Source organism: Oncorhynchus mykiss, chromosome 27 (genome assembly GCF_057628025.1).
Source record: "Oncorhynchus mykiss isolate SJ-2025 chromosome 27, ASM5762802v1, whole genome shotgun sequence".
Lineage (NCBI taxonomy): Eukaryota > Metazoa > Chordata > Actinopteri > Salmoniformes > Salmonidae > Oncorhynchus > Oncorhynchus mykiss.
This window is the reverse complement of record NC_143048.1, coordinates 43,585,973-43,607,485: the sequence shown is the minus strand read 5'-3', so window position 1 is coordinate 43,607,485 and position 21,513 is coordinate 43,585,973. Positions and strand designations below refer to the sequence as shown.

The window sequence follows — 21,513 nt, the reverse complement described above, 5'->3', positions numbered from 1 at the left end:
TATAGTAGTGGTGGTAGTAGTGGTAGTAGAGGTTATAGTAGTGGTGGTAGTAGTGGTAGTAGAGGTTATAGTAGTGAAGGTAGTAGTGGTGAAGGTAGTAGTAGTGAAGGTAGTAGTGGTAGTAGAGGTTGTAGTAGCAGTAGCAGCCATACATGTCCAATTCTAAATTGGTGCAGCATGCTGTCTTGCTTCCATTGGATAATATAATTTTAGAAAGGATGGACTATCAATGGATCGCAGGATTTTTTCATTCCCTGCTAAAGTGATTACTCTGTTACACAATCTGGGACTGGGCAGCTCTTTATGAATGAACCACAAAATACTTTCTGCTGGCCGTTTGAAGGACAACTCTTTCTCTCTGCATATCGGATCAATTTCTCTAAATTCAACTGTGTCACTCTCTCTGGGGTGGACTTCTCTGGGACCGCACACACGCACGCACGCACGCACGCACGCACGCACGCACGCACGCACACGCACACACACACACACACACACACACACACACACACACACACACACACACACACACACACACACACAGGACATGAGTTCATCGCCGTATTTCCCAGCGCGATCCGCGCTGTTCCGTAAGGAGGCCAATGGAGTGACGTACCGTGTCCCTGCCCTGCTCTACCTGTCCCTGTCCAACTCCTTCCTGGCCTTTTGTGAGGAGAGACTCAGCCCCTCAGACGCCCAGGCTCACCTGCTGGTCATGCGCAAGGGCACATTCTACAGGAACTATGTAGAGGTCAGTACAGGTCACAGATTTAGGTTAGGACACAAGGGCACATTCTACAGGAACTATGTAGAGGTCAGTACAGGTCACAGATTTAGGTTAGGACACAAGGGCACATTCTACAGGAACTATGTAGAGGTCAGTACAGGTCACAGATTTAGAATAGGTCAAAGTCATTACAGGTGTCCTAATACTTAATATTAACATCTACCCTCCCTCCCTGTCTCTACCCTCCCTCCCTGTCTCTACCCTCCTACCCTCCCTCCCTGTCTCTACCCTCCCTCCCTGTCTCTACCCTCCCTCCCTGTCTCTACCCTCCTACCCTCCCTCCCTGTCTCTACCCTCCCTCCCTGTCTCTACCCTCCCTCCCTGTCTCTACCCTCCTACCCTCCCTCCCTGTCTCTACCCTCCCTCCCTATCTCTACCCTCCTACCCTCCCTCCCTGTCTCTACCCTCCCTCCCTGTCTCTACCCTTCCTCCCTGTCTGTACCCTCCTACCCTCCCTCCCTGTCTCTACCCTCCCTCCCTGTCTGTACCCTCCTACCCTCCCTCCCTGTCTCTACCCTCCTACCCTCCCTGTCTCTACCCTCCCTCCCTATCTCTACCCTCCCTCCCTGTCTCTACCCTCCCTCCCTGTCTGTACCCTCCTACCCTCCCTCCCTGTCTCTACCCTCCCTCCCTGTCTCTACCCTCCCTCCCTGTCTGTACCCTCCTACCCTCCCTCCCTGTCTCTATCCTCCCTCCCTGTCTCTACCCTCCCTCCCTCCCTCCCTGCTCCCTCCCTGTCTCTACCCTCCCTCCCTGTCTGTACCCTCCTACCCTCCCTCCCTGTCTCTACCCTCCCTCCCTGTCTCTACCCTCCCTCCCTGTCTGTACCCTCCTACCCTCCCTCCCTGTCTTTATCCTCCCTCCCTGTCTCTACCCTCCCTCCCTCCCTCCCTCCCTCCCTCCCTCCCTCCCTCCCTCCCTCCCTCCCTCCCTCCCTCCCTCCCTCCCTTCCTCCCTGTCTGTACACTCCTACCCTCCCTCCCTGCTCCCTCCCTGTCTCTATCCTCACTCCCTGTCTCTACCCTCCCTCCCTGTCTCGACTCTCCCTGTCTGTACCCTCCTACCCTCCCTCCCTGTCTCTACCCTCCTTGTCTGTACCCTCCCACCCTCCCTCCCTGTCTCTACCCTCCCTCCTTGTCTGTACCCTCCTACCCTCCCTCCCTCCCTGTCTCTACCCTCCCTCCCTGTCTCTACCCTCCCTCCCTGTCTGTACCCTCCTACCCTCCCTCCCTGTCTGTACCCTCCTACCCTCCCTCCCTGTCTCTACCCTCCTACCCTCCCTGTCTCTACCCTCCCTCCCTATCTCTACCCTCCCTCCCTGTCTCTACCCTCCCTCCCTGTCTGTACCCTCCTACCCTCCCTCCCTGTCTCTACCCTCCCTCCCTGTCTCTACCCTCCCTCCCTGTCTGTACCCTCCTACCCTCCCTCCCTGTCTCTATCCTCCCTCCCTGTCTCTACCCTCCCTGTCTCTATCCTCCCTCCCTCCCTCCCTGCTCCCTCCCTGTCTCTACCCTCCCTCCCTGTCTGTACCCTCCTACCCTCCCTCCCTGTCTCTACCCTCCCTCCCTGTCTCTACCCTCCCTCCCTGTCTGTACCCTCCTACCCTCCCTCCCTGTCTTTATCCTCCCTCCCTGTCTCTACCCTCCCTCCCTCCCTCCCTCCCTCCCTCCCTCCCTCCCTCCCTCCCTCCCTCCCTGTCTGTACACTCCTACCCTCCCTCCCTGCTCCCTCCCTGTCTCAATCCTCACTCCCTGTCTCTACCCTCCCTCCCTGTCTCGACTCTCCCTGTCTGTACCCTCCTACCCTCCCTCCCTGTCTGTACCCTCCCTCCCCGTCTCTACCCTCCTTGTCTGTACCCTCCCACCCTCCCTCCCTGTCTCTACCCTCCCTCCTTGTCTGTACCCTCCTACCCTCCCTCCCTCCCTGTCTCTACCCTCCCTCCCTGTCTCTACCCTCCCTCCCTGTCTGTACCCTCCTACCCTCCCTCCCTCCCTGTCTCTACCCTCCCTCCCTGTCTCTACCCTCCCTCCCTGTCTCTACCCTCCCCGCCTCTACCCTCCCTCCCTGTCTGTACCCTCCTAACCTCCCTCCCTGTCTCTACCCTCCCTCCCTGTCTCTACCCTCCCTCCCTGTCTCTACCCTCCATTACTGTCTCTACCCTCCTACCCTCCCTCCCTGTCTCTACCCTCCCTCCCTGTCTCTACCCTTCCTCCCTGTCTCTACCCTCCTACCCTCCCTCCCTGTCTCTACCCTCCCTCCCTGTCTGTACCCTCCTACCCTCCCTCCCTGTCTCTACCCTCCTACCCTCCCTGTCTCTACCCTCCCTCCCTGTCTCTATTCTCCCTCCCTGTCTCTACCCTCCTTACCTGTTTCTACCCTCCCTAACTGTCTCTACCCTCCATCCCTGTCTCTACCCTCCCTCCCTGTCTCTATCCTCCCTCCCTGTCTCTACCCTCCTTACCTGTTCCTACCCTCATACTCGGTCTCTACCCTCCCTCCCTGTCTCTACCCTCCTACCCTCCCTCCCTGTTCCCTCCCTGTTTCTACCCTCCCTAACTGTTTCTACCCTCCATCCCTGTCTCTACCCTCCCTCCCTGTCTCTATCCTCCCTCCCTGTCTCTATCCTCCCTCCCTGTCTCTACCCTCCTACTCTGTCTCTACCCTCATACTCGGTCTCTACCCTCCTACTCTGTCTCTACCCTTCCTCCCTGTCTCTACCCTCTATCGCTGTCTGTACCCTCCTACCCTCTATCGCTGTCTCTACCCTCCTTCCCTCCATCCCTGTCTCTACCCTCCTACCCTCCATCCCTGTCTCTACCCTCCTACCCTCCATCCCTGTCTCTACCCTCCTACCCTCCCTCCCTGTCTCCACCCCCCCAACTCCCTCCCGGTCTCTACCCCCCCCAACTCCCTCCCGGTCTCTACCCCCCCCCCCCCCCCCCAACTCGCTCCCTGTCTCTACCCTTCCTTCCTCAGTGGGAGGACATGAGTGTTCTGGGTACGGCTCAGTTGGCGGGCCACCGGTCGATGAACCCGTGTCCTCTGTATGACGAGTTCACAGGCACCCTCTTCCTGTTCTTCATCGCTGTGCTGGGCCACACCTCCGAGTCCTACCAGCTGGTGACGGGTAAGAATGTAACGCGCCTCTGCTTCATCTCCAGTAACGACCAGGGCAACACCTGGAGCCCTGCCACTGACCTCACCAAGAGGGTCATAGGAGACACCATCAAAGGTGAGACACGGTCACAGCAGGTAGGTTGATCTCACGAGGTTATGAAGTTCTATGTTTTATGGTGAAGTACGTGTTTATTTCACATGGTGTCATATCTCTCTGTTTGTGGTTTGTGGTTCTGGTTGTGTTTCCCCTCCTCAGACTGGGCAACCTTCGCCCTGGGCCCGGGACACGGCATCCAGCTCAAGTCAGGCCGTCTGCTGGTGCCAGCGTACGCCTACCACATCGACTGCAAGGAGTGCTTTGGCCAGTTGTGCCTGACCACACCCCACGCTTTCTGTTTCCATAGCGACACCCACGGGCGGACGTGGCGTTTTGGGGAGGCGGTGCCAGGGCCAGAGAGCGTGGAGTGCCAGATGGTGTCTGTGGATCAGGAGGATGGCACCAACGTGCTGTACTGTAACGCCCGGAGCCCTCTGGGCTGCAGGGTCCAGGCCCTCAGTCTGGATGATGGAGCTGTCTTCCAGGATGGACAGCTGGTGCAGCGGCTCACAGAGCCACGTAATGGCTGCCACGGTAGCGTAGTGGGGTTCCCTGCCCCCCTACACCTCAACCTCCGCCCTCGGCCACCCACCCACGCCAGACACTGGACATCCTTCGAGGCTAAGACTGGTGACTCCTCCCCACCCACCGGCCCTCCCCCTCCCAGCTCCCCACAGAATTTCCTTACACCCACCTGGGTGGTGTACTCCCACCCGACGTGGACCAACGTGAGGAAGGACCTGGGGGTGTACCTCAGCCTGTTCCCCCGTGACCCGGACAGCTGGTCTGGCCCGTGGGTGATCTACGAGGGCCCCAGTGCCTACTCTGACCTGGCCTACCTGGAGCTGCCGTCAGCTGGGGCCCCGTCGGCCGTGGCCTTCGCCTGTCTGTTTGAGTGCGGCACCAGCACAGCTTATGATGAGATCTCCTTCAGCATCTTCACCCTCTACGAGCTCATTGACAACCTGCCACGCAACACAAAGTCAGGCAGCGACACACAGCTACTCAGCAACACACAGCCACCCAGCAACACACAGTCACCCAGCAACACACAGCCACCCAGCAACACACAGCCACCCAGCAACACACAGCCACCCAGCAACACACAGTCACCCAGCAACACACAGCCACCCAGCAACACACAGAGCTTCCACAACACAACACAACGCAAGCAAGAGAGACCAGAGGCGAGGAAGAGGAGGACGAGGAATATATGTGGTCTTTGCAATGTTTCCTAACTGCTAATTAACCGTTAATCCTAGTGTTTTCTGCTCGTTTCCTTCTGAAGCTCATGAAAAAAGTGTACAACAGAGTCATATTTAAATGCGGTCCACAGAGTTCTGACGTTTTACGTCTGCTGATGAATTTGTTTTGTCTGATATCTAGTCCATCCACGCCTAGTAACCCTCGACTTAATGCACATACTGTGTGTTTACATGTAGTGGTTGTGTCACGATAATGCAGAAACATTGCTGTAGTAGCCACGATTTATTGAATATTAGCCAGGGGCAGCCTACAGATGTAGGATCTTAATTTGAGCCAGTTTGCTCCTGCTGCAAAAGGAAATGTGAATTATTACGTGTATTATAATGAATGGACATTTTTGTAAGGGTTGATACATTTTTCATATAGGGAAAATCAAGTCTGAAATTACTAAGTGGGAATGACAAACTAAATAATCATTTTTAAACCTAAAATGCACTGCACGTTTTAAATGTCGTGCATTGCAGGAAAGTTATCCTGCAGAAGGGTGATCAAATGAAGAGCCTACATCTGTATAACTTGAAATGCATTTTCTGCTGGATTGTTGTAATCGACCAAGAACACCACTAGATGCTCACAAACATAACTTTGAATCATCCTTTATTAAACCAACCATCCTTTATTAAACCAACCATTCTTTATTAAACCAACCATCCTTTATTAAACCAACCATTCTTTATTAAACCAACCATTCTTTATTAAACCAACCATCCTTTATTAAACAAACCATCCTTTATTAAACCAACCATTCTTTATTAAACCAACCATTCTTTATTAAACCAACCATTCTTTATTAAACCAACCATATTTTATTAAACAAACCATCCTTTATTAAACCAACCATTCTTTATTAAACCAACCATTCTTTATTAAACCAACCATTCTTTATTAAACAAACCATCCTTTATTAAACCAACCATTCTTTATTAAACCAACCATTCTTTATTAATCCAACCATTCTTTATTAAACCAACCATTCTTTATTAAACCAACCATTCTTTATTAAACCAACCATCCTTTATTAAACAAACCATCCTTTATTAAACCAACCATTCTTTATTAAACCAACCATTCTTTATTAAACCAACCATTCTTTATTAAACAAACCATCCTTTATTAAACCAACCATTCTTTATTAAACCAACCATTCTTTATTAATCCAACCATTCTTTATTAAACCAACCATTCTTTATTAAACCAACCATCCTTTATTAAACCAACAATCCTTTATTAAACCAACCATTCTTTATTAAACCAACCATTCTTTATTAAACCAACCATATTTTATTACACCAACCATCCTTTATTAAACCAACCATTCTTTTTTAAACCAACCATCCTTTATTAAACCAACCATTCTTTATTAAACCAACCATTCTTTATTAAACCAACCATCCTTTATTAAACAAACCATCCTTTATTAAACCAACCATATTTTATTACACCAACCATCCTTTATTAAACCAACCATTCTTTTTTAAACCAACCATCCTTTATTAAACCAACCATTCTTTATTAAACCAACCATTCTTTATTAAACCAACCATATTTTATTACACCAACCATCCTTTATTAAACCAACCATTCTTTTTTAAACCAACCATTCTTTATTAAACCAACCATTCTTTATTAAACCAACCATTCTTTATTAAACAAACCATCCTTTATTAAACCAACCATTCTTTATTAAACCAACCATTCTTTATTAGACCAACCATTCTTTATTAAACCAACCATTCTTCCTCTGCAGTATTTGTGTACTGATTGGTACACTACATGAGCAAAAGTATGTGGACACCTGCTTGTTGAACATCTCATTCCAAAATCATGGCCATTAAAATGGAGTTGGTCTCCCCTTTGCTGTCATAACAGCCTCCACTCTTCTGGGAAGGCTTTCCACTAGATGTTGTAACATTGCTGCGGTGCCTTGCTTCCATACAGCCACAAGAGCATTAGTGAGGTTGGGCACTGATGTTGGGCGATTAGGCCTGGCTCGCAGTCAACGTTCCAATTCATCCCAAAGGTGTTCGATGGGGTTGAGGTCAGGGTTCCGTGCAGGCCAAGTTCTTCCACACCGATCTCGACAAACCATTTCTATATGGACCTCCCTTTGTGCACGGGGACATTGTCATGCTGAAACAGAAAATAGCTTTCCCAAAATTGTTGCCACAAAGTTGGAAGCACAGAATCGTCTAGAATGTCATTGTATGCTGTAGCATTAAGCTTTCCCTTCACTGGAACTAAGGGGCCTAGCCCGAACCATGAAAAACAGCCCCAGATCATTATTCCTTCTCCACCAAACTTTACAGTTGGCACTATGTATTTGGGCAGGTTGCCTTCTGCTGGCATCCGCCAAACCCAGGTTCGTCCGTCGGACTGCCAGATGGTGAAGCGTGATTCATCACACCAGAGAAGGAATTTCCACTGCTTTAAGAGTCCAACTGTGGCGAGCTTCACATCACTCCAGCCGACACTAGGCAATGCGCATGGTGATCTTAGGCTTTTGTGCGGCTGCTCGGCCATGGAAACCCATTTCATGAAGCTCCTGAAGAACAGTTATTGTGCTGACGTTGCTTCCAGGGCCAGTTTGGAACTCGGTAGTGGGTGTTGCAACCGAGGACAGATGATTTTTATGTGCTTCAGCACTCTGCGGTCACGTTCTGTGAGCTTGTGTGGCCTACCATTTCGCAGCTGAGCCGTTGTTGCTCCTAGACGTTTCCACTTCACAATAACAGCATTTACAGTAGACCGGGGCAGCTCTAGCAGGGCAGAAACTTGACGAACTGATTTGTTGGAAAGGTGGCGTCCTATGACGGTGCCACGTTGAAAATCACCGAGCTCTTCAGTAAGGCCATCCCACTGCCAATGTTTGTCTATGGAGAATGCATGGCTGTCAGCAACGGGTGTGGCTGAAATAGCTTAATCTATTAATTTGAAGGGCTGTCCACATATTTTTGTACATGTAGTGTATTTGCATGAGATGTCTGAGAAACTGTGCTTTTGTCTTGCTTTCCAACAACATGTAAAGACTGCATCACCCTATACTACACACACAAACAACATACCATTTCGTAAGCGTGTATGTTACATCGTCACACTCACATTATCTAAAAGCACTCAGTCAAGTTGTTTTCCTTTCTGGTGAAATTAAGAAGAAGGAAAGTAATTTTTGGAGAAGATTAGGAAAAGGGAAGTGAGAGCTGACAGTAAATTACGCTGAGAAAAAAAAGACAGGATGACTTTGCGATCATTAGAGACCGACACATTAGCCTGGGTTGACTCTTGTGTCTGGTGATGATATTTAGAAAGCCCTGGTGCAGTTATCTGATGTCACACCAGCCATTTTGTTTCTAAATACTCGTCACACACAATGGGCTATCACAGAGGTCATGTGGGAACACTGCTGTTTATATAGCCTATTAGACCTGCAACACTGTCTTAGTAACAGAGCCACTTATCCAGAAATGATTTGATGGCTTTACTCTGGTCACAACCTGTCCAGGGGTTAACATCTTGCCGAAATATATTTACAATTTAATAGAGCTGGGAAAAAAAAACATGTCCGTTGTGCTTCTAGGCCGAACTGACATCCAACATTCTGTTATGTACTATCTGAGACATCTCCAGCTGAGTGGAGGTTGCCGTGGGCGACTCCAAACCGCCCTGGGGGAGGGGCTTGCGTTTGAGTGTGGCAGTCAATCTTTTCCGGAACACCCTGCACAGGAACACATAGATCAGCGGGTCCAGACACACGTTTGTGGCAGACAGCCAGAGAGTGGTCTCCTTGGCAACGTAGAGTGCGTTTTGCGCCCGACAGTGGTTGTCTATGTTTCGGGTCTGGGTGAGAGTGTAGGGCACCCTGGCGAAATGAAAAGGGGCGAAACAAACGAAAAACACCCCCACCACCACAAAGACTTTGGCCTTGGTCCTGCGGCTGGCCGCTTTGGAACCACTACGCGAGGCTTTGTAAGACTCGTAGACTTTCCGACTGATGAAGGTGTAACACAGCAGCATCAGAGCCAGTGTTCCCCAAAACACCACCTGGGAAGAGGAGGAGAAAACCCCGTAAGGCATCAAACGTCATCATCAGAAAAGCTAAAGCAACATTTTTCATCACAAATAGGTGCTAAGTCCAGGCACTCGTGTGCTTTTGAAAGTTAAAAAGCTTTTAATGTGTTTGGCTAAGTCATTATTCAAATACATTATTATCGCTTACCGGCCAACGCCTTCATCAGGGTGTCAACATGTAATCAGTATAAATGCAACAATTTCAATGATTTTACTGATATCATGTAAGGAAATCAGTCAATTGAAATAAGTAAATTTTCCCTAATCTATGGATTTCACATGACTGGGCAGGGGCACAACCTGGGAGGGCATAGGCCCACCCACTTGGGAGCCAGGCCGACCTATTGAGAAGCCAGGCCTAGCCAACCAGAATGAGTTTTTCCCCACAAAAGGGCTTTATTACAGACATAAATACTCCTCAGTTTCTTCAGCTGTCCGGTTGGCTGGTCTCAGATAATCCCGTAGGTGAAGACGCCAGATGTGGAGGTCCTGGGCTGAGCTTTAGCCTGAGAATTAAATGTTAATTTCTCTACCATAAGCCGCCTCCACCATCCAACTGGCCTCACTACCCCAGACCAGATGTAACCATGCCAGCCCAAGACTTCCACATCCGTCTTCTTCACCTGCGGGATCGTCTGAGACAAGCCACTAGCTGATGAAACTGTGGGTTTGTACAACCCGAAGAATTTCTGCACAAACTGTAAGATAACGGTCTCAGGGAAGCTCATCTGTATTCTCGTCGTCCTCACCAGGGACTTGACTTGACTGCAGTTTAGGGTAGTAACTGACTTCAGTGGGAAAATGCTCCCCGTTGATGTCCACTGACACGCTGGAGAAGTGTGCTCTTCATGGAGGAATCCCGGTTTCAACTGTACCGGGCAGATGGCAGACAGCGTGTATGGCGTTGTGTGGGCGAGCGGTTTGCTGATGTCAACATTGTGAAGAGAGTGCCTAATGGTGGCGGTGTGGATATGGTATGGGCAGGCGTAAGCTACGGACAATGAACACAAATGCAATTTATTGATGGCAATTTGAATGCACAGAAATACGGTGACGAGATCCTGAGGCCCATTGTTGTGCCATTCATCCGTCGCCATCACCTCATGTTTCAGCATGATAATGCAAGGCCCCATGTGACAAGGATCTGTACACAATTCCTGGAAGCTGAAAAGGTCTGTTCTTCCATGGCCTGCATACTCACCAGACATGTCACCCATTGAGCATGTTTGGGATGCTCTGGATCGACATGTACAACAGCGTGTTCCAATTCCCTGCAATATCCAGCAACTTCGCACAGCCTTTGCAGAAGAGTGGAACAACATTCCACAGGCCACAATCAACAAACAGCCTGATCAACTCTCTGCGAAGGAGATGTGTCACACTGCATGAGGCAAGTGGTGGTCACATCAGATACTGATGCCCCTACTGTATTTTTTTAAGGTATCTGTGACCAACTGATGCATATCTGTATTCTCAGTCATGTGAAATCCATAGATTAGAGCCTAATGAATTTATATAAATTGACTGATTTCTTATATGAACTGGAACTCAGTACAATCTTAGAAATGGTTGCATGTTGTGTACAAGAATATTGCCCATACTTGGCAGAAGTAGTTGAAGCCCTCGTGCCACAGCATGCCGGCCTGACCCTTTAGAGAGGTACACTTCAGCCGGCCACCAGAGAACAGCGGTGTGCGGTCACTCAGAATGGCATTGGGCAGAGCCAGAGAAACCATCACAGCCCAGACGGCCGCACTCAAGGCCTGTCCCACCCCGACCCTCTGGAGGGCGCACTTCCCAAAGGGCCTGACTATCTTGAGGTAGCGGTCCAGGCTGATGAGCCCCAGGAGCAGGATGCTGATGTACATGGTGGTGTAGAAGAGGACGGCGGAGTAGCGGCAGTAGAACGCACGCAGACGCCAGGAGCCCACGTCGGCGTCCGCGAGGACCTTCAACGGAATGGACAGGGTCATCAGCAGGTCTGCCACCACCTGTTGACGGACAGGCCATCACGTCAGTCATGTTGTTAAACTATTATTGACAGTCAGACAACTAAATTGATTTATCACAGAAAATAAATGCTGGTTCCCTTACTACGTTCTTCAGGTAGACCACGAAGGTGGTGGTGCTACGGATGTTGAAGAAGATCCATGCAGCCAGGCAGTTGAGTACCAGCGCAAACAGGAAGAGGGCGCTGTAGAGACAGGGGAAGACCACCGCCGTCACGCTGGTGTCACGCACACACTTCAGGGACAGGTTTGATTGGCTGCCGTTCATCCTCACGCCCAGAAGTACTTTAGAGAGAGAGAGAGAGAGAGAGAGAGAGAGAGAGAGAGAGAGAGAGAGAGAGAGAGAGAGAGATTCAGTGTAATATGCAGCACAATTAGAATGCACTTTTTCATAAGACCCTTCACAATGTATGTTTAAAAATGTATTTAATATTTATTTGGACATAATAAATAAATCAAGTAGGTTAGTGCTCTGTACAGAGCGGTTCAATTTATGCCGTTGATAGACAGTACATTTACTGTGTCAGTCGTTTCTTACAATCTCCTGTCTGTCTGTCTGTCCGTCCGTCCGTCCGTCCGTCTGTCTCTGTATCCGCTTGGCCTTCCGCTTTACATAAGAAGTCTAAACAGCTTAGAATCACATTCAGTGCAGTAACAGGTGCTATGGCAACCGAGGCACATTTTCAAAGTTGGATCCATTCAGGGGTCTATAGGCTGATACTCAGAAGACATGTATCCCTTTAAAAATATGTTTCTACAACTTGATGAGAGATTTGAGCCAAATTCCTGAAAATACACTTGATGTCCCTTCATGAATCTGTATTCATTCAGTTTGATTTGGACAGCTCACGAAGAATGTGCTGTGAAGTAGGCCATTAAACGAAAAACTACATTGAAATGCTTGAATGTATACTCTTCCCTGTGACATAAAAAAATATTCAATTGTTATGCAGAATGGTTATACACTGTCAAACATAATCATAAATTACATTAAATGCATAAATTAAAATGTCCTTACCCTCCTTTGATTGAAGTTTCAATGTTGAAGATGTGAAATTCACAGGGAACACTCAATATGAAGAGAAAAACTCAGCAAACGTCACTCAATATGGACAAGTGAAATATCCAATTCAGCTGTTTTTTTCCTTACAATCTTTCCAAGACTTAACAATTTCTCTTTATTTTCAAGGGTCACATTGGCTTTCACACCGACCAACAAACCGGTCCATTTCAGCGTACTGTATGCACGTGTAATGGTATTTTCTGTAGGAGGTCTCTGGGTCTCTACGTAGAGCTTGTGTGTGGCTGTCTCGTCACAATCCCAATGACTTTGCCAATGAGTGACTTTGCCTGTGTGAATGAGCCTGTACCTCCTCTCTTCCTGTTTAATTGTCCACTGAGAGGTTAGTATGGCATGGTGCCAGTCTCCCAGTGCCAGTGTGCGTCAGTTTCACTAGTTGGTGAACGAGCGGCGAACGCAGCAGGCAGGACACACTTCCTGACTGTGATCTTAAAGAGGCCCCCCAGGGCCACACCCCATTCACTCTCCCTGGCCTAGTCCTCCCACCCATTTCTCTTTCCTATGTTCAAAGCCCTGTCTTAATGATGCCAAACCAGAGCAAAGCGGCAGTGTAGTGACAAGCATGCAGAAATCATTCATCTCTGCTGATTGATTACTGTCTTCAACTGTGTATCTGTGGGGCCTTCTTATCTCCTGACAGGTTTTGATTGAATAGGGCCCAGAGTCCTCAGCACCCTGTCTACTACGCTGCATTGTATTGTGCATGGTAGTGTGCATGGTAGTGGTGTGCATGGTAGTGTGCAGCGTAGTGTGCATGGTAGTGTGCATGGTAGTGTGCATGGTAGTGGTGTGCATGGTAGTGGTGTGCATGGTAGTGGTGTACATGGTAGTGTGCATGAAAGTGTGCATGGTAGTGGTGTGCATGGTAGTGGTGTGCATGGTAGTGGTGTACATGGTAGTGTGCATGAAAGTGTGCATGGTAGTGGTGTGCATGGTAGTGGTGTGCATGGTAGTGGTGTACATGGTAGTGTGCATGAAAGTGTGCATGGTAGTGGTGTGCATGGTAGTGGTGTGCATGGTAGTGGTGTACATGGTAGTGTGCATGAAAGTGTGCATGGTAGTGGTGTGCATGGTAGTGGTGTACATGGTAGTGTGCAGGAAAGTGTGCATGGTAGTGGTGTGCATGGTAGTGGTGTGCATGGTAGTGGTGTACATGGTAGTGTGCATGGAAGTGTGCATGGTAGTGGTGTGCATGGTAGTGGTGTGCATGGTAGTGGTGTGCATGGTAGTGGTGTACATGGTAGTGTGCATGGAAGTGTGCATGGTAGTGGTGTGCATGGTAGTGGTGTGCATGGTAGTGGTGTGCATGGTAGTGTGCATGGTGGTATTGTGCATGGTAGTGTGCATGGTAGTGTGCATGGTGGTATTGTGCATGGTAGTGTGCATGGTGGTGTGCATGGTGGTATTGTGCATGGTAGTGGTGTGCATGGTAGTCTGTGCATGGTGGTGGTAGTGGTGTGCATGGTAGTGTGCATGGTAGTTGTGTGCATGGTAGTGTGCATGGTAGTGGTGTGCATGGTAGTGTGCAGGGTAGTGTGCATGGTAGTGTACATGGTAGTGTGCATGGTGGTATTGTGCATGGTATTGTGCATGGTAGTGTGCATGGTAGTGGTATGCATGGCAGTGTGCATGGTAGTGTGCATGGTTATGTGCTTGGTGGTATTGTGCATGGTATTGTGCATGGTAGTGTGCATGGTGGTATTGTGCATGGTAGTGTGCATGGTAGTGTGCATGGTGGTGTGCATGGTGGTATTGTGCATGATAGTGTGCATGGTAGTCTGTGCATGGTCGTGGTAGTGGTGTGCATGGTAGTGTGCATGGTAGTGGTGTGCATGGTGGTATTGTGCATGGTAGTGTGCATGGTAGTGGTGTGCATGGTAGTGTGCAGCGTAGTGTGCATGGTAGTGTGCATGGTAGTGTGCATGGTGGTATTGTGCATGGTATTGTGCATGGTAGTGTGCATGGTAGTGGTGTGCATGGCAGTGTGCATGGTAGTGTGCATGGTTATGTGCATGGTGGTATTGTGCATGGTAGTGTGCATGGTAGTCGTGTGCATGGTGGTGATGTGCATGGTAGTGTGCATGGTGGTGATGTGCATGGTAGTGTGCATGGCAGTGTGCATGGTAGTGGTGTGCATGGTGGTGATGTGCATGGTAGTGTGCATGGTAGTGGTGTGCATGGTGGTGATGTGCATGGTAGTGGTGTGCATGGTAGTGGTGTGCATGGTGGTGATGTGCATGGTAGTGTGCATGGTGGTGTGCATGGTGGTGATGTGCATGGTAGTGTGCATGGCAGTGTGCATGGTAGTGGTGTGCATGGTGGTGATGTGCATGGTAGTGTGCATGGTAATGGTGTGCATGGCGGTGATGTGCATGGTAGTGTGCATGGTAGTGGTGTGCATGGTAGTGTGAGTTGTAGCGTGCATGGCAACATGCACGCAATGCAGAGTCGGAGTAAGCATGCAGCAGGCAGGATATCTCAATGCCCTTGTTGTCCTCTATTATAATTTGTTTGTTGTTTGTGTGTTATAGTGCTTCTGTGTTTCTTTGACTTGGAGGGTTTGTTCTGTTGTGTAATCTCTAAAACCCACCATAACTCTGTGTAACATGCAACTGAAACATGAGGCTGAGAGTTTAAGGGCTGATATCTTTAGTGGAAAAAGTACCCAATTGTCATACTTTAGTAAAAGTAAAGATACCTTAATAGAAAATTACTCAAGAATGCGTGAAAGTCACCCAGTAAAATATTACTTGAGTAAAAGTCTAAAAGTATTTTTAAATATACTTAAGTATCAAAAGTAAAAAGTATAAATCATTTCAAATTCCTTATATTAAGCAAACCAGACGGCACAAGTTTTTATGTTTTTTAAATTCACGAATAGCCACTGGTAAACTTAGACATCATTTACAAACAAAGTATTTGTGTTTAAGTGACTACGCCAGATCAGAGGCAGTAGGGATGACCAGGGATGTTCTTTTGATAAGTGCGTGAACTGGACCATTTTCCTGTCTTGCTAAGCATTCAAAATGTAATGAGTACTTTTGGTTGTCAGGGAAAATGTAAGGAGTAAAAAGTACATTATTTTCTTTTGGAGTAAAAGTTGTAAAATATATAAATAGTAAAGTAAAGTGCCCAAAAACTACTTAACTAGTACTTTAAAGTTTTACATTTTTATTTTTTTTACTTAAGGACTTCATACCACTGCTATGAGAAATGGGAAATGTGCTTGCAGAAGCTTGCGTTTTTTCCACCACTGTCACTTTATTTTGCTACACAGTTTAGTTATCAAATATCTGACTTCCTGTGTAATAGTTTTTTTAATTTTAAAGAAGGCCAGAATGTGTAATGGAACCAGCAGTGAGTGACACACTTCTTCCCTTCGAAATATCCAACAACTGTTACAAACCACGCAAAACCATAATGAGAATAGTTTCTCTACCACTGAGGAACCTGTATGAAATTAAAGTCCAACTGACACACTTCTATTATGGTCTTTCATTGAAGTTTAAAGGTTATTTACAGAAGTGCTTGAAAAGGTCAGTTGTGTGTGTTGTATATGAAATACCATTTACTATCACTACTATTATCATTGTTTTGATGGACTCATTCTTAGGTTGGTCACGCCCTGATCTGTTTCACCTGTCTTTGTGATTGTCTCCTCCCACCCCCAGGTGTCTCCTTTTTTCCCCATTAGTCCCCGGTGTATTTATCCCTGTGTTTCCTGTCTCTGTGCCAGTTTGTCTTGTTCTCCTAGCTCCTATTTTTTTTTCCCAAGTCTCTGTTTTTTCCAAACCCTCCTGGTTTTGACCCTTGCCTGCCCTAACACCATCTCCACCTGCCTGTCTTGACCTCGAGCCTGCCTATCCCCTGGTACTGTTTGGACTCTGACCTGGTTTATGAACTCTCGCCTGTCCCCGACCTGTCTTTTGCCTCCCCCCTTTTGGTTTAAATATCGGAGCTCAACCATCTGCCTCCTGTGTCTGCATTTGAGTCTCGCCTTGTGCCCTTATAATAATCACCCACTCAAAAACACAGTCAAAAGTTTGTTGAATTTTCAACGTGTTACTACTATGCTTTCAACTATCTAAAAGCACAACAAAGTTCAAATGGGAATACAATGTCAGATATTTTGTATTTATACATCAACTCAATGTGTTATCACTGTGTTTCATCTAATAGCATAACCCAATAACCTGGATTGCAGTTGAGAATGAGATGACATTAAAGTACATGGTGTGATGTGATCAACGCTGTTCAATATTCTACACAGATTATTACAGCGATTGGGAAGATCTTCACAGACCTGCGACCTTTGCACACTATCTTGAAACATGCATTCCCCCGAGGGTAATGACTCCGAAAGCTAATTGGAGTCAGGAGTCAGCTAACCTGGAGTCCAATCAATGAGACGAGATTGGAGATGTTGGTTAGAGCTGCCCTGCCCTATAAAAAACACTCTCAAAATTTGAGTTCGCTATTCACAAGAAGCATTGCCTGATGTGAACCATGCCTCGAACAAAAGAGATCTCAGAAGACCTAATTGTTGACTTGCATAAAGCTGGAAAGGGTTACAAAAGTATCTCTAAAAGCCTTGATGTTCATTAGTCCACGGTAAGACAAATTGTCAATCAATGGAGACAGTTCAGCACTGTTGCTACTCTCCCTAGGAGTGGCCGTCCTGCAAAGATGACTGCCAGAGCACAGCACAGAATACTCAATGAGGTTAAGAAGAGTGTCAGCTAAAGACTTACCGAACATGCTAACATCTCTGTTGACGAGCCTACAATACGTGAAACACTAAACAAGAATGATGTTCATGGGAGGACACTACGGAAGAAGCCACTGCTGTCCAAAAGTGCTGTTGGCAAAACAATTTAACTACAATTGAGTTGTTTGGAAGGAACACACAACACTATGTGTGGAGAAAAAAAGGCACAGCACACCAACATCAAAACCTCTTCCCAACTGTAAAGTATGGTGGAGGGAGCATTGTGGTTTGGGGCTGCTTTGCTGCCTCAAGTCCTGGACAGCTTGCTATCATCGACGGGGAAATGAATTCCCAAGTCTATAAATACATTTTTCAGGAGAATGTAAGGCTATCTGTCCGCCAATTGAAGCTCAAAAGAAGTTGGGTGATGCAACAGGACAACGAACAAAAACAGAAGTAAAGCAGCAGTAGTATTTGGAGAGGGCATGGCGTGCCATGCCAAATTTCTTCAGCCGCCTCAGGAAGTAGAGATGCTGTTGCTCCCTCTTTACAAGAGTGGTGTTGTTAGTCCATGACGGGTCCTCGGTGATGTGGACGCTGAGGAACTTAAAACTTGAGACTCTCTACTGTAGTCCCGTTGATGTGGATCAGGGCATGTTCCTTCCTCTGCTTCCTGAAGTCATCAATCAACTACTTTGTTTTGCTGACGTTGAGGGTAAGGTTGTTGTCATGACACCACAATGCCAGTTCACTTACCCCCTCCCTATAGGCTGACTTGTTATCGTCGGTTATCAGGCCTACAACTGTAGTGTCGTCAGCAAACTGGTGGAGTTGGTGTCGTGCAAAGCAACATTGTCATGGGTGAACAGGGAGTACAGCAGAGGACAGAGGACACACCCCTGGGGGGACCCTACGGGAGTACAGCAGAGGGCTGAGGACACACCCCTGGGGGAACCCCGTGTTAAGAGTCAGTGGGGAGGAGGTGTTTTTGCCAATCCTCACAGCCTGTGATGGTCTGCCCGTCAGGAAGTCCAGGATCCATTTGCAGAGGGTGGTGTCCAGACCCATGGCTCTGAGCTTGGTGTCGAGCTTGGAGGGAACAATTGTGTTGAATGCTGAACAATAGTCAATGAACATCATTCTCACATAGGTGTTCCTCTTGTCCAGAGGTTTTACGGCTGTGTGAATAGCGATGGAAATGACGTTTTCCATGGATCTTTTAGACAGTAGAAAAATTATGTGCCCAGTATGCTGGCCTTGATGTGGGCCATGATCAGCCTCTCTAAGCACTTCATGACCGCCCTGCGCCAGCAGCATACCACCCTGCATCCCACTGCTTGCTTGCTTCTGAAGCTAACTTGGTTTGGTCCTGGTTGGTCCCTAGATGGGAGACCAGATGCTGTTGAAAGTGGTGTTGGAGGACCAGTTGGAGGCAACCATTCCTCTGGTCCCTCAAATAAATATCCCAATACCCCAGGGCAATGATTGAGGACGTTGCCCTGTGTAGGGTGCCATCTTTCAGATGGGATGTTAAACAGGTGTCCTGCCACTCTGTGGTCACTAAAGATCCCATGGCACTTATTGTAAGAGTAGGGGTGTTAACCCCGGTATCCTGGCTAAATTCCGAATCTGGCCCTCATATTGTCATGGTCAACTAATCATCCAGAAGGCAAGGTCAGTACAGGTGCATCAAAGCTGGGACCGAGAGACTGAAAAACAGCTTCTATCTCAAGGCCATCAGACTGTTAAACAGCCACCACTAACATTGAGTGGCTGCTGCCAACACACTGACTCAACTCCAGCCACTTTAATAATGGGAATTGATGTAAAATATATCACTAGCCACTTTAAACAATGCTACTTAATATAATGTTTACATACCCTACATTATTCATCTCATATGTCTACGTATATACTGTACTCTATATCATCTACTGCATCTTTATGTAAGACATGCCACTTTAAACTATGCCACTTTGTTTACATACTCATCTCATATGTATTTACTGTACTCGATACCATCTACTGCATCTTGCCTATGCCGCTCTGTACCATCACTCATTCATATATATTTATGTACATATTTTTTATCCCTTTACACTTATGTGTATAAGGTAGTAGTTTTGGAATTGTTAGCTAGATTACTCGTTGGTTATTACTGCATTGTCGGAACTAGAAGCACGAGCATTTCGCTACACTCGCATTAACATCTGCTAACCATGTGCATGTGACAAATAACATTTGATTTGATTTGATCCCCAGCTTCCAATTGGCTCATTCACCCGCCCTCCTTTCCCCTGTAACTCTTCCCCAGGTCATTGCTGTAAATTAAAATGTGTTCTCAGTCAACTTACCTGGTAAAATAAGTGTTAAGTACATTTAAAAAAGGACTGAGGTGAGGGCAACAGCACCATATTCATTTGGGCATGTCACCTTGTTTGTCTTGGGCACTGGGACAATGGTGATCTATTTAAAGCAGATTGGGACTACAACCTGGGACAGGGACAGGTTGAATATATCTGAGAAGACATCTGCCAGTTGGTCAGCACACACACTGAGGACGTGGCCCGGGGGACGTCATCTGGGATGGCGACTTTGTGATTATTCACTCTTTTGAGAGTTTTCCTCAAGTCAGCCTCAGCGAGGGAAAGCACCTGGTCGTCAAATCCAATGTAAAAATGTTCACGTAGATTCCACATCACAATACGTTGACACATTACGTTAAAACAACATTGATTCAACCAGTTTATACCCAATGGGTGGTTTTACATGCTCTGTGATAACAAGCTAAAGTAACGGTGAAATAACAGCTTGTGTGACCTAATTCATTTTACATTTAGATTTTAGTCATTAATCAGATTGACTTACAGTTAGTGCATCCATCTTAAGGTAGCTAGGTGAGACAACCACACATCACAGTAATCCAACTTGCTCTCCAACAATTATGGGTAGAAACATTTTAACAAGTATAGAACAAAAGAAAACCAATCTAAGACAAAGTTATTTAGTTTTCCTCAGGACATTTTATTCAAATCCCCTATTTAGCCTACAATGTGTTTTTGTCTCAATTAGAGAAATGTCTAATTGGATGATACTCCTCCCTGTCTATGTTGAGCGGTTCTATGTGGTGCCTGATGTCATTTGTGAAGGTGTCCCTTTTCTCTTCAGCATCCCCATAAGTTTCTCTTTGAACTCCCTGCACAGGAAGAAGTAGAGGAGTGGGTCCAGGCAGATGTTGACGGTGGACAGCCACAGGGTCACCTTTTGAGCGATGTTGATGGAGACTTGAGAACAGCCGTTGACATTGTTGGTCTGCTGAATGGTCCGTGGGATCCGCATGATGTGGAATGGAATGAAGCACACAGAGAACACGACCAGAACCAGGAAGACACGGACCTTTGTCTTTTGCTTGCCCTGACTGTTTTCGCTGCCGGAATTTCTGAAGGACTGGAGGACCTTGTTGGTGATGCACATGTAGCAAACTACAACCAGTATGCTTACGGCCCAGAACAAGACATCCATGAACACAACCACCACTGTGTGAAGTCTGACCCCGGCTGGGCTCTTCATGGACATACAGGAGGCATCCGTCTTGTTGCTGGCACCCTGATTGGTCAGGATAATGGTAGGGAGAGCAGTGGCTCCAAACAGCGCCACCCACACAGAGACAGACAGTACCTTACCGAAGACCAGGTTCTGACCCAACAACCTGCCACAGGGCCTGACGATCTTGAAGAAGCGGTCCAGACTGATGAGGCCCAGTAGAGTGATGCTTGTGTACATGCATGTGTAGAAGATGACACCTGAGTAGCGACAGGAGAACAGTCGTAACCCCACAGATGACGTAGGAAGTTTACTGGCCGCCACAATAGGCATGGTCAGGGTCATGAGAAGGTCAGCGGCCAAAAGGTTCTTCAGATACACCATGAAGGTGGAGGTTGAGCTCAGGTGCAGGGAGACCCAGGACGCGACCCCATTCAACATCAAGGCAAGTGGGAACATTGCAAAGTACAGACATGGGATAACCACATCTAGGTCGTGATAATTGAAAGAGCCACAGTCCAGAAGAAACAGGGGGGATGTCAGGTTAGATGTCATTGTAGCATCTGAAAAAAGGGAGAAGAAAAGTTATGGAAATATCTCAGTCTAATCCATTGTTTGCCAAATGAGGAACTTATTCAAGGACTTTCCTAAGTCAATACGAAAACATGCAAAATGAAGACACTGAGGAAAACCTTTGAATCACCTTGCATCATTTAACATGATTTGCATTGCTTTTGTTAGCAATAACAAGCTAGCTAGCTGCCACAGAGTGACCCAGCCCCAAAGCTAGCCCTGAGCCAGGCCCACCTCCTGGCCTACTCTGTGATCACTCGGCTACAC

At 47.5% G+C, this 21,513-nt stretch overlaps 2 protein-coding genes and 1 pseudogene across 4 annotated transcripts; 1 reads left to right on the top strand and 2 right to left on the bottom strand.

Annotated features, from left to right (window-relative positions):
* The first annotated feature begins 296 nt into the window (after nucleotides 1–296).
* Nucleotides 297–5,910, top strand: neu4 (sialidase 4). Its single transcript, XM_036965653.2, has 3 exons — nucleotides 297–751; nucleotides 3,764–4,019; nucleotides 4,161–5,910. The coding sequence occupies exons 1-3, from the start codon at nucleotides 308–310 to the stop codon at nucleotides 5,237–5,239; spliced, it is 1,779 nt and encodes a 592-aa protein (XP_036821548.2). The 5' UTR covers nucleotides 297–307; the 3' UTR covers nucleotides 5,240–5,910.
* A 1,017-nt stretch (nucleotides 5,911–6,927) lies between these two features.
* Nucleotides 6,928–12,829, bottom strand: LOC110508059 (P2Y purinoceptor 13). 2 transcript variants are annotated; one of them, XM_090224078.1, is made up of 5 exons: nucleotides 12,360–12,827; nucleotides 11,880–11,948; nucleotides 11,427–11,626; nucleotides 10,934–11,323; nucleotides 6,928–9,305 (listed from the first exon to the last, which is right to left on the bottom strand). In XM_090224078.1, exons 3-5 carry the CDS (start codon nucleotides 11,607–11,609, stop codon nucleotides 8,838–8,840), a joined length of 1,041 nt encoding a protein of 346 aa, XP_090080204.1. In that variant the 5' UTR covers nucleotides 11,610–11,626; nucleotides 11,880–11,948; nucleotides 12,360–12,827; the 3' UTR covers nucleotides 6,928–8,837. The 2 variants fall into 2 exon arrangements, with proteins under 2 accessions (XP_090080204.1, XP_021444183.2); XM_021588508.3 differs by lacking the exon at nucleotides 11,880–11,948 and having other exon boundaries at nucleotides 12,360–12,829.
* A 7,033-nt stretch (nucleotides 12,830–19,862) lies between these two features.
* LOC110507283 (P2Y purinoceptor 13 pseudogene) lies at nucleotides 19,863–21,235 on the bottom strand (annotated as a pseudogene). The gene has a single exon (XR_016492544.1). The product of XR_016492544.1 is annotated as a P2Y purinoceptor 13 pseudogene (transcript).
* Nucleotides 21,236–21,513: the final 278 nt, after the last annotated feature.